This window comes from Rhincodon typus, chromosome 1, assembly GCF_021869965.1.
Source record: "Rhincodon typus isolate 14 chromosome 1, sRhiTyp1.1, whole genome shotgun sequence".
Classification (NCBI taxonomy): Eukaryota; Metazoa; Chordata; class Chondrichthyes; order Orectolobiformes; family Rhincodontidae; genus Rhincodon; species Rhincodon typus.
The window spans coordinates 175,602,829-175,616,030 of record NC_063332.1 but is presented as its reverse complement, the minus strand read 5'-3'; the positions used below and the strand labels follow the sequence as shown (position 1 = coordinate 175,616,030).

Below are 13,202 nucleotides of genomic sequence, written 5' to 3'. Positions count from 1 at the left end.
GCACCTTGTTGTCTCGGATTCTCCAGCATCTGCAGTTCCTACTATCTATAAAGATACAATTTCTGGATGCACACCATCCCAAAAAATACTTGTTACAAGGCAAAAACTTTCACCTATTTCCAAGTGCTTTTATCGTATACAGGAACACACTTACCGATCTGTCTGCAGCACATTAACAAGGTGTTCCATGGCCTGACTGCCCACTTCAAGACGATATTTCTAAACAAAATAAAAAGCATTTTTGAGGTCTGAGAAAAACACTCGTCATATCCTCCTCCAGATGGTCAGGTACTGGCTTGGAGAATTTTGTCAAAAATAACTAAAGGGAACAATGAGACCAGATATTCCTTGGAAAGCAATAAAATAAACAGGATTGAGGGCACTAAGATACTGAGCTAAATATCATCAGAAGCAGCAGCACTTTGACAAAGCTACAAAATAAAAAGCACTGTAGATCATTTACAAAGGAACAGAATGCAAAGCATGTTGCACTTATGAAGAACCTTGGTAGACCATATTTCAGTACTGTGCGTCATCTCAGTTCTTACACGACAACAGCATGTAAAAATTTTTGGAGAAAATGTACAAAATATTTACAAGGGTGACACAAAAATGAGGAAGTATAACTATCAAATAACATTGATCAGACTGGGGCTCTTTCCTCTAGAAAAGCAGCAGAGCAGTGACCTGTGAGAGGTCTTTAAAATTATGAGGGGTTTGATAGTTGGCATAGAGAATTGTGGGGAGCCTAAAACTACAGGTTGTACATAGAAGTTACTAATAACTCCTCCCACTTCAGCTGTGACAACACAACTGACTAACATCAGTATTCTCCCACATTTTTATGGGAACATGACCTAAATGAAGCAGATGCTAGTCTTATAGGGAATTCAGCAGAAATTTCTTTACCAAGAGTGATAAAAATGTGGAACTTGCTTCCACGTGGATTAGTTTGGTGAACCTCCAAGATTGATCCTCATTTCCCCATTCTCCTGCCAAGAGTACTTTGAAAACATTATTATGCCAGTTTTATTCAAAATTGGATAAAAATCAATAGGCGAATGAGGTATATTCATTCAAACGGTAAACAGCACAACCAACTCCTAATGGAAGCTAGCAGTTAACCACATGGTTATCAAGGATATATTTTCAAACAAACTAGACTGGAAATCGAACAAATGCAGAATTAAGGACACACCTTGGATAATGCTTTGAGTGCACGAACTGCATCTCTGCGATCCTCCAGTAGTGTTGAAGAGGCAACTCGGTCACATAGCTTCTGAACCTGTTCCAGAAAATGAAAAGGATAAAAATTAAAATTAAAAAACATTTTAGTTTAACTGTCCAAAACATGTGCGAATTGATGGCCCGAACTAGAATCAAATTGAGATTAATCTTCAATTTCTTCATCTTGACTGGTTATAGCATGAGGCAGTCATTTGGCTTATGTCATCTGTGCTGAAGCAATTCACCAAGTGCCATCCTCTCCTTTTCCCAATGACTTGGAATGCTGCCCTGGCAGATAATGATCCAATTCTCAAACCTCCTTTCAACTGGTCTCCATTGCATTCTCAAGAACTCCATTCCAGATACTAAGCCACTCATGAAGAAAAAAAAGCTTTTCCTCATATTGCTTTTGCTGCTTTTACAAATTATTTTAACATCTGTGTTCTCTCAGTTCTTGATCTTTCCGCCAATAGGAAATTTTTGCCCATGTCCAGGCATCCCAAGATTTTCGTGTATCAAGTAATCCCATCTCCGCTTTCTTCACTCCCCCACCAGCAGAGAACAGCTCTAACTTTACCAATCTGCGAATGAAAATCCTTGCTCTTAGAACAACTCTTGTGAAGCTTTTCTGCACTCTCCCTTCCCATCCTTCTTTAAGTCCAGTGCCCAGAATGAGCCACAACATTCCAGAGGAGGCTGAAAAGGGTCAGCCGGGATCACGTCCTTGAATGTTAAAGTAGGGCTTGAACTGGCTCAGACTAACAGTACTTTTAATTAACCAAAGCTGACAGTTGCTGAAAATAAGACTTACAATCAGACTACAAAGAAACAAACTATTTGGTCCTTTATGTCCATGTCATTTTATTTTTGTTATGTATGGCTTACGTGGTTCTATGTATGAAATTAATCTCTGAACATTCTTGGAAATTTCTTACTTTTAAAAATTGAAAGCTCAGAATGCTAGCAACATCAATATTAATGTATCTAATTTGTATAACTGGAATACTCAGCAATTTTACTTGAAGGCAAGTATGTTTGCCACAATTTCTGTTTCTTCAAAACCTTTTAAATTCCTGATTTTTAGAATTCTAGATATTCGAGATCTGGCAATACACTGAGGCAGGACAATTTAGTCATCTCGCAGTAGAAGGAGCTCCCAAGTAGCAGCAGTCATTACATGGCCAAATTTCACATTCAATTTGAAGGAGAGGGGTGGGACTAAGAGGAATGGTTCAGACTTAAATAAAAAGGAAACTAAGGAAATTAAACTCGTTTCAACTAGAAAGGAAAAATGTACAACTCCGCAAAGATCAATGGCAGATCAGAAATTTGCACAAATAGAAAAATTTGAGTGAGAAATTGGGAGCATGAGTAAGTGATCTGCAAACAAAAACATATAGCAACAGTTTCCACAGGTATTTAAGAAAAGATTAATTTACCATTGGTCCTCATGTGTCTGGAGAACTATTAGTGAAAAATAAGGTAAGGATAGATGAATTGAAGAGATTTTGCATATATTTTTTAACTATAGAGGATACCAATACCATCCCTGAAGTAATTAAAAATCAGCAGGTAAAAAGGAAGGAGGATCTGAAAACAATTACATCCATCAGGGGAAAGGTATGAAAAAAATCATTAAAATGAAAAGCTGACAAATCCCCAGGTTCTGATGAACTTCAAGCTCTGCTTTTTTTAAAAAAAAAGTGTTTTTCCAAAATTCCATAGATTCTGGAAAAGTCCCAACAGATTGAAAAATAGCTCATGTAACTGCTCTATTCATGGAAGGTGGGAGATAGAAATCAGAAAAACAACTTTAGGCTAGTGAATAGAATATTTGTCATCAGGAATCTAATATTAACATGACACACAGAAGACAGGAAGAGGAGGCCATTCAGCCCTTCGAGCCTGCTCCGCCATTATGATCATGACTGATCGTCCAACTCAATAGCCTAATCCTGCTTTCTCCCCATAACCTTTGATCCCATTCACCCCAAGTGCTCTATCTAGCCATCTCTTGAATACATTCAATGTTTTGGCATCAACTACTTCCTGTGATAATGAATTCCACAGGCTCACCACTCTTTGGGTGAAGAAATGTCTCCTCATCTCCGTCCTAAATGGTCTAACCCAAATCATCACAGTGCGACCCCTAGTTCTGGACACACCCACCATCAGGAACATCCTCCCTGCATCTACCCTGTCTAGTCCTGTTAGAATTTTAAAAGTCTGAGAACCCCCCTCATTTGTCTGAGCTCTAGCAAATACAATTCTAACCTGGTCAATCTCTCCTCACACATCAGACCCGCCATCCCCAGAATCAGCCTGGTAAACCTTCACTGCACTCCCTCAAGAGGAACAGCATCCTTCCTCAGAAAAGGAGGGTAAAACTGCACACAATGTTTTAGGTGTGGCCTCACCAAGGCCCTGTACAACTGCAACAACACATCCTTGCTCCTGTACTCGAAACCTCTCGCAATGAAGGCCAACATACCATTTGCCTTCTTTACCACCTGCTGCACCTGCGTGCTTACCTTCAGTGACTGACACACAAGGACTCCCAGGTCCCACTGCACACTCTCCTCTCCCAATTTACAGCCATTCAGGTAGTAATCTGCCTTCTTGTTTTTGCTTCCAAAGTGAATAATCTCACATTTATCCAAATTATACTGCACCTGCCATTGATTTGCCCACTCACCCAACTTGTCCAGATCATCCTGAAGGATCTCTGCATCCTCATCACACGCCACCTACCCACCCACCCAACTTGGTTATCATCTGCAAACTTGGAGATGTTACATTTTGTTCCCTCATCCAAATCATTAATATATATTGTGAACAGCTGGGGTCCCAGCACCGATCCCTGTGGCACCCCCACTAGTTACTGCCTGCCAATTTGAAAAGGACCCATTAATTCCTCATCTTTGTTTCCCCTCTGCCAACCAGTTTTCTATCCATCTCAATACACTTCCCTCTATCCCATGCACTTTAATCTTGCACAAATAATCTCTTATGCGGGACTCTAAAACTATTCCAAATACACCCCATCAGCTGGCCCCCCCTTGTTAACTGTACTAGTTACATCTTCATAGAATTTTAACAGATTTGTCAAGCATGACTTCCCCTTCATAAATCCATGCTGACTCTGTCTGATCCCATCACTGCTTTCTCAATGCTCTACAATAAAGTCTGCTACAAGGCTTTATAGGTGGGCATTTAGAAAATCTCAATGCAATCAGGCATGGTTTTATAGGAAGGAAATGGTGTTTGATTAATTTGAAGAGTTTTTTGAAAAAGTAACAAGCAATATGGATAAAGGGAACCCACTGATGTTACGTACTTGAAGATTTTCAGCATGCATTTTACAGTGCCACAAAAATATTGCTTGAAATAAGAGCTTGTAGTGTGGGCAAGCAACTGATTAGAATGCATAGAGGATTGGTTAGCTAAAGAAAACTGAGTCGGTATAAATGGGTGCCTATTAAGTTATCAAGCTGTTGGAGACCTCTATCAGAAATAAAAAAATTAATTTAATTCAATTTATAAATTTGGGCAGCATGCTGGCTCAGTGATTAGCAATGCTGACTCAAAGCAACAGGGATCGAGGTTCAATCCTAGCTTTGGTCACTTTAAGTTGAGTTTGCACATTCTCCTTTCATCCATGCGCGTTTCTGCTGGGTGCTCCAGTTTCCTCCCACAGTCTGAAGAGGTGCAGATTAGGGTGGGTTGACTATGCTAAATTGCCCACAGTATCTAGGGAGCTGTAGGCTAGATGGGTTAGCCATGGAAAATGCAGGATTATGAGGATATCATGGTGGGCTGGGCCTAGGTGGGATTTTCTTCAGATGGTTAGTGCAGACTTGTTGGGCTCAATGACCTCTTTCTGCAGTGCAGGGATCTATAAGACAAGAGCTAGCCAATGCAAATCAACATATTTGTGAAGCAGATTGTACCTGATTAACAGAAACAGAAGTTGCTGGAAAAGCTCAGCAGCATCTGAGAAGAGAAATCAGTTAACGTTTTGGGTCCGGTGACCCTTCCTCAGTTCTCTGACTTTTGTTTCTGATTTACAGCATCCGCAATTCTTTTGGTTTGTTATTTTGTACCTGATTAACTTCAATGAATTTTTTTGGAAGGTATTCAACAAAGTATGATACAGGAAACTTGATATGAATAGAAGACCATGGAATTACGAGGAAATGGTAGAATAGGTAGAGAACTAGTTGAATGACAGCAAGCAGAGAATGGCAATGAATGGAATTTTTCAGATTGTGGAGGTAATTTACATTGACATATGCAAGGAATCAATTTTAAATCCTTTTGTTTGCAAGTGACAGACTCAGGTGTAAGGGCCAGCATTCAAAAGCAGATAACATAATAACTTGACAAAGTAGCAGATCAGGATGAGGATATTTGGAGATTTGGGTGTGTCATATACAACATGAAAAAGATTTGCATTTATATAGCACTTCTAACAACCACTGGATGTCTCAAAGTGTTTTGCAGCCAATGAAGTATTTTTTGAAATGTCACCGTTGTAGGAGACACAGCAACAAATTTGTACTCAGCAGACTCGTATAAACAGCAATAGGTTATGTCCAAATGATTTCTTTTTTGCAAGGTTGAGAGAAAGATAAATTTTGGCCAGGAGATAAATCCTGTCCTCTTCTTGGAAATAATATCATGGGATCTTTTATATCCTCTAGACAGGAAGATGGGGCCTCCATTTAAGATCTCATCTGAGGCAGCACCTCTCAGTACTGCACTAGAAGCCAATCTGGATTTCAACCCCTAAAGTAGGACTTAAACCCAGAACTTTATGATTCAGAGGCAAGTTATTAACGGATGGCTGGTACACAACGGACGACGAACATCAAGGTAGAATTTAATGCAGAGGAGTAAAGAGTGCAGTCTGTGAAGGTACAATACTGAAACCTCGTGGCTTGCCATAAATATCATAATTTTGACAAGGACTAAGCAGAAAGACCTTGGTGTCAAAAATACAGAAATCTTCAAAGGTGGTTAACATGATCTAATCTAATAGATGATTGAACATAAAGCAAATAGATCATATTTTAACATGAAAAAAAAAACTTAGGCTTAGACGAAGTACTTTAGATAATTCTGGGCATCTCCCCAGGAAAGGATAGGAAGGATGTTATTAAACTCGCGAGGCAAGTGCTGATCCCTATGGCACATCGCTCAGAGTCATGGAATCTTACAGCATGGAAACAGACCCTTCGATTCAATCTTTTCTGCAAAGATGTTGCCGGTCTGAAGGGTTTGAGTTATAGGTAGTGGCTGAAGAGGCTAGGTCTTTTTTCCTTGGACCCCTCAAGCTTTGGAGGCTGAGGGGTTACCTTAAAGTGGTTTATAAAATCATGATGGGCATGGATTTAAAAGGGACCCAAGGGTCAACTTTTTCACGCAGAAGATGGTGTATGTATGGAATGAGCTGCCAACGGAAGTGGTGGAAGCTGGTACAATTACATTTAAAAAGGTATCTGGATAGATGTATGAAAAGGAAGGGTTTAGAGGGATATGAGTCAAATGCTGGCAAATGCGACTAGGTCAGATTGAGATGTCTGGTCAGCGTGGATCAATTGAATCATAAGATCTGCTTCCATGCTGTAAGACGCTATGACTCAGTGTTGTGCCACAGGAATCAGTACTGTGCTTCAGCTATTTACAATCTATGTCAATGATTTGGATAAAGGAACAAAATATATGGTTGTTAAATTTGCTGATAAAGGTAGCTAAGAAAGCAAGCTGTGAAGAGGATGCAAGATGCCTGAAAGGAGATATAAATAGTTTGAGCGGAGAATTAAAAAAAACTGCCAAATGGAGTGAAAACTTGAACTTGTCCATTTTGATAGAAAGAATAAAAAAGTCCTGTCTTATTTGAAGAAAGACTGCAGAACGTAGGTAATGAATGATTTGGGCATGCTGGTATATAATCAAAGTTAATCTGCAGATACAGCAAGTGATTAGAAAGATAAATGAAATTCAAAAGGAAGAAATGTTTTGCTGTCATTGAAAACGATATTGGTGACACCACATTTGGAGTATTGCATACAGTTTTGGCTGCCTTATTAAAGAAGGGACATAAATAAAGAAGGGACATATAGGTTCAGTCTACTGATTTCTGGACAGGGTGGGTGTTGCCTTATGAGGAATTGCTGGACATGTTGGGTCTGTACCCATCGGAGTTTAAGAGAAATGAAAGGTGACCTTGTTGAACCATAACGAGGTCCAGTGGGGACTTGACTGGGTGGATGTTTCTCGTTATGGGAGAGACTAAAACTAAGCAGCAGAAGTTTAAAAATTAGAGATAAAAATAAGCCCATTTACAACGTGAGGAGAATATTCTTTTCTCAAAGGACTGAGAAACTGTGGAATGCTCTTCACTATGCAGCAGTGGAGATGAGGGCCCTTGATTATGTTAAAGCAGCACAGAATGACCTCTTCAGTTAGTCAAGGATCTCAGTGTCAGCAGGAGACACAAAAACGGAGTTGAAAGCACAATCTGATCTGAAAAGCTACAGCAGGCTCAAGCAACCAAATGGCCTCCTTTTGTCCTAACTTGTGTGTTTGTACATGCATATTTCTAATGCATAAGAACGATCAATGTCAATCCTGAAAATCTGTTGCAGAAATTGTCCTGGAACTTTTGGATAAGAACTGTGGCCAATCAACTGATTTTCCACAGAACTATGAAATAGGATGATGGAAAGGTGGTAACATCATGGTATGATTAATTCAGAGGCCCAGGTTAGTGGTGCAGAGACATGGGTTCAAATCTCATCATTGCAGCTGATGCAATTTGAATTCAATAAATAACGCCTGTAGCATAAAGCCAGTCATCCCAGTAGTGGAAATCATGACCGATGTAATCAATTGTTGTAAAAAAAAAAAAAAAGAGCCTAAAGTTCACAAATGACACTGGGAAAGGAAATCTGGCATCCTTACCCAGCCTGGTCTACACAAGATTGCAGAACCACAGCAACACAGCTGGCAGAGTCAGTGGCTAGATAGCATGCAATTAAAGACATTGGTAGAAAAGAAAAGAGAAGGGAGATGTAGATTTTTATCATTCTGAGGTTGGGTTGAGGTCTGGAACTCTGGCTGAAAGGGGAACAAAGGCAGAAACTGACAACTCATTTAAAGATGTGCCAGGATATGCACCTTAAATGCAGCAACCTGCAAGAATACAACCAAAAGCCAGCAATTGGGATTAGGCCGAGAAGCTTGTGAACCACCCTCAGATGGCCTAACAAGTTAGCTCAAGTGAAGTTAGGGATGAGTAACAAATGCTGACCCTGCCAGCAACGTCCACATGAAAGATTAAAACTCAAATGTATTCTCATCAGTGAAGGATTGCAGCAGGTTGATTCATTTCCATTAATAACGAAAGGAAGTGCATTCAGCTAGAATGAAGAAGTGCATACAGGTTACCATGAGGGGAACATATTTAATATTATTCTTAAAAAGTAACAACAGCCAAATTTGTAAAGTTTGCCTCAAAACTTAAGTCTAACAATGCAACACTTGCACCTTGACTGAACATAACCTGAAGTCCCCGAAACTGATAATCAAAATTAATGTACCATTTCAGGAAATTGACCTAAATATCAACATATCAGCACTGGCATTTCACTGCAGCAGAACAACCTGTCTATGTAACTTTAAAAGTCTTATTTCTGGAAGATCAATGAGGAACTGTTTCAGTTATAAAAGTCTGAGAATTCTTACTGCTTGCCCATGGTCTTATTCAAAACTTTGTTCAGCAGGGTCTTCATTGACACATTTCATGAATATTTAAGTGGAAACCAGTTGAATTTTGATATAGTTTTGCCTACCTGTGCCTACCTCTGTTCCTGTTTTCATCATATAGATATCAATGTATTAAATCCTATATTTATTTCACTGTTTCCTGGGTTTTCTGTCAATTAACATCAATTTGAAACATACTTGCTGGGGTGCTACAGATTTATTCTGAACAGCAATTATGGCCTTAATATGGGTGTTAACAAATATCAGGTTGAGGGGCACATTGAATAGTGCGTAAGGAAACTTGCATTTAGAAGAGTTCAACTCAACCTGGAATCAAGTCTAAACACTTTTTGTTTTAACTTGGTACACTGTAGGCTTGCATACATATTGATGTTGTGGCATCACGTAGGTAAAGAAAATTATCAATTATTTCTCCAAATACACAAAACTGAATCCACTTGAACTGCTTGTGAACTTCACAGCTGATGACTTGGGTCCAGAAAACAGATCATTTATCTAATCCTCATTGAGTAAATAATGTATAGTCTATTGATATGTTAAATTACAAGAATGATGAAAATGCAACAGACAGAGGGAATGAGGTTGTTGACTTGCTCGCTGAGTGCATTTGTTTTCGTTCCAATGTTTCGTCACCATGCTAGGCAACATCATCAGTGAGGCCTCTGATGAAGCGATGTTGTTCTACTCTGTTTGGAATTTATACTGCCCAGTCCATTATGGTGAGTAGAGTCATTTCTGGTTTTGTTCTGTATGGGTTTGTATATGGGGTCCAATTCTATATATTTGTTATTTGCATTATGGGTTGAGAACCATGCCTCTAGGAATTCCCATGAGTGTCTATGTTTGGCTTGGGCCACTATGGCTACCTTATCCCAGTTAAACTGATGGCCTTCATTGTCTGAGTGTACTGATATTAAGGAGAGTTCATCCTGCCGTTTTGCTGCTAGCTGATGTATTGCACTGGACCCCTCAAGCTTTAGGGGCTGAGGGGTTACCTTAAAGTGGTTTCCAATTTTTGCTTCAAATGGCCAGTTCCTTTGCAGAAAACATTTGTCCCACTGGATGACGTGCAGCCAGCTCAAGAGCAGGACAGTTAATGAAATAACTCCAGTACATCTACCAGGCAATTCAGAGAATGTCAGGTGGTACTGCTTGGGTGATTTGGAGGCCACAGTACAGTGCGTAATAAAATGCAGTGGTCATCAGGTTATGGTGACATCGTTTTACATTTCACGGCACTTTAATCCTTGTGAGTGTTAAAGACCCCATTCCCACAGCATGCAGAACCAATGTAGTCTACAAAATACCATGCAATGACTGCCACAAACATTACATTGGACAGACAGGAAGGAAGCTAGCCATCAGAATACATGAACGTCAGCTAGCAGCAAAACAATACAATGAACTTTCCTTAATATCAGTACACTTAGACAATGAAGGCCATCAGTTTAACTGGGACAACATAACCGTAGTGGCCCAAGCCAAACACAGACACACAGGGGAATTCCTAGAGGCATGGTTCTCAACTCAATGCAATTAACAAACATATAGAATTGACCACCACATACAAACTCATACAGAACAAAACCGGAAATGACAATACTCACCATAACGGTCTGGACAGTATAAATTCCAAGTGGAGTAGAACAACATCACTTCATTGGAGGCCTCACTGATGACGTTACCTCGCATGGTGACGAACCGTCTGAATGAAAACAAGCCAGCTTGGTGAGCAAGTCAACAACCTCACCCACAACCCAAGCTACAAATCTTTGCTAAAACCTTAGACAGAGGGAGTCTCAATTTTCCAAATGCGACTTCTGACAATTTACTCAAACCACCATCCTGGCAATGTTTCCTTGACATTGAAGTCAAAAACAGTCCTCTTCACTGACAGATAGTAAGAACTGCAGATGCTGGAGTCAGAGATAACACATTGTGGAGTTGGAGGAACGCAGCAGGCCAGGCAGCATCTGCATATTTCTGAAGAAGGGTCCCACCTCAAAACGTCAACTTTCCCACACGTCTGATGCTGCCTCGCCTGCTGTGTTCCTCCAGCTCCACACTTTGTTACCTCTTAACTCGCAGCTCAGAAGGTAGCATGAAACCACAGCTAATGAAACAACCTCCTTCAATTCACGAGTTTTAGGTTACGCGCAATGTATTCAGTTGATGAACCAGACTGGGGAAAGGTTATGTCATTTGATCCTTCAGCCCTCTCACTGTACTGACTGACGAGGTGCAGATTTCCACCTTCTCCAATTTTTGCTTCAAATGGCCAATTCCTCTGCAGAAAACATTTGTCCCACTGGATGACTTGCAGCCATCTCAAGAGCAGGACAGTTAATGAAATAACTCCAGTACATATACCAGGCAATTCAGAGGATGTCAGGTGGTACTGCTTGGGTGATTTGGAGGCCACAGTACAGTGCATAATAAAATGCAGTGGTCATCAGGTTATGGTGACATCGCTTTACATTTCACAGCACTGAGACATTATTTCCAGGTTCAAGCGGTGTGTGAAAAGGACAAAGAAGCCACATGGATTATTAAACATTGTGCTCACCTAAACATTTAACTGACTTCAAGAAGTGATATGATAAGATGGCAGCCAGGATCTTGAAGACTGAAACATGGTTAAAAGATACACAACAGCAGGGAGAGATGGGTAATATTCTGGAGGTCCTGGTCATCAATGTTGTTACATCTGATAGAATGGGAGCAGAAGTGCTAGAACCTGCCATGGCTGCAGTTAGATGTGAAGAACACAAGGAGTGAGGAGAGATATATTCAGGAGACAATGCCAGTTGAACCATCGAGGGGCATTTATTTGGGCTTGAAAGCTGTACACAAAGGGACTCACTGGGTAAGAACGTGGGTTGACAGAATTCAGAACTTAAAAAACTGCATTTCGGAAAGAGATTTTGGGAGGGAGCCAACTCTAAGCATTCAGAAGCAAATGGACTCATTAGCAATAGCCAGCATAGTTTTCTGCGGGGGAGGTCTTTTTATTTGAGGAGGTGATGAAGATGATCGATGAGGGAAAAGCAGTTGATGTTGTCTACATGGACTTCAGTTAAGCCTTTGACAAGGTCTCTCATGGCAGACTGGTACAAAAGGTGAAGTATGGTATCGGGGTGAGCTGGCAAGATGGGTACAAACTGCCTTAGTCACAGGAGACAGAGTAGTGATGGAAGGATGCTTTTTGGAATAGGAGGTTGTGACTAATGGTGTTCCACAGGGATCAGTGCTGGGACCTCTGCTGTTCATAGTCTATATAAATGATTTGGAGGAAAGCGCAGCTAGTCTAACTAGTACGTTGGCAGGCAATACAAAGATTGGTGGGGTTGCGGATAGTCAGGAGGATACAGCAGGACATAGATCAGTTGGAGGCATGGGCAAAAAAGTGGCGGATGGAGTTTAATCCTGACAAATATGAGGTGATGCATCTTGGAAGGTCAAGTACAGGTGGAAATTTTATAGTGAATTGCAGAACCCTTAGAAGTATTCATATGCAGAAGGATCTGGGTACGCAGAGTTTTCTCCCACAGCCCAAAAACATGCAGGCTAGGTGGATTGGCTGTGCTAAATTGCCCATAGTGTTCGGGGATATGTACATTAGGTAGGTTATAGGGGGTTGGGCCTGGGTGGGATGCTCTGAGGGTCGGGGTGGACTTGGTGGGCCAAAGGGCCTATTTCCACACTGTATGGATTCTATCATATATCATCACCGAAGGTGGCAGCACAGGAAGATACGGTAGTAAGAAAAGGCCTATGGTATGCTTGCCTTCATTGAAAGGGGCAATGGGTATAAGGATAGGCAAGAGATGCTGCAGCTTTATAGAACTTTAGTTAGGCCACATTTGGAATATTGCGTACAGTTCTAGTCACAACACTACCAGAAGGATGTGGACCCTTTGGACAGGGTACAGTCAAGGTTTACCAGGATGATGTCTGGGTTGGGGGATTTTAGCTACGAAGAAACGCTGGACAAATTGGGTTTGTTTTCACTAGAATGCAAGAGGTTGCAGGGCTGCCTGATAGAAGTTTAAAAGATCGTGAATGGCATGGGTAGAGTGCAAAGTATGAGACTGTGTCCCCAGAGAGAAGGGGTCAATTACAAAGGGACACAGGGAGCTCCGACAGTGCGGCGCCCCCTCAGCACCGACCCTCCGACAGTGCGG

General features: G+C 40.8%; 1 protein-coding gene across 2 annotated transcripts in view; it reads right to left on the bottom strand.

Moving 5' to 3' along the window:
• uso1 (USO1 vesicle transport factor) overlaps positions 1-13,202 on the bottom strand; it is a 71,364-nt gene that overhangs the window by 57,600 nt on the left and 562 nt on the right. For both annotated transcript variants that reach the window (XM_048596005.1, XM_048596014.1), the window contains exons 2-3: positions 1,199-1,285; positions 155-219 (exon numbers count right to left, since the gene is read on the bottom strand). In XM_048596005.1, the coding sequence (XP_048451962.1) occupies positions 155-219; positions 1,199-1,230 (97 nt within the window). In that variant the 5' untranslated portion in view covers positions 1,231-1,285. The remainder of the gene's footprint in view (positions 1-154; positions 220-1,198; positions 1,286-13,202) is intronic.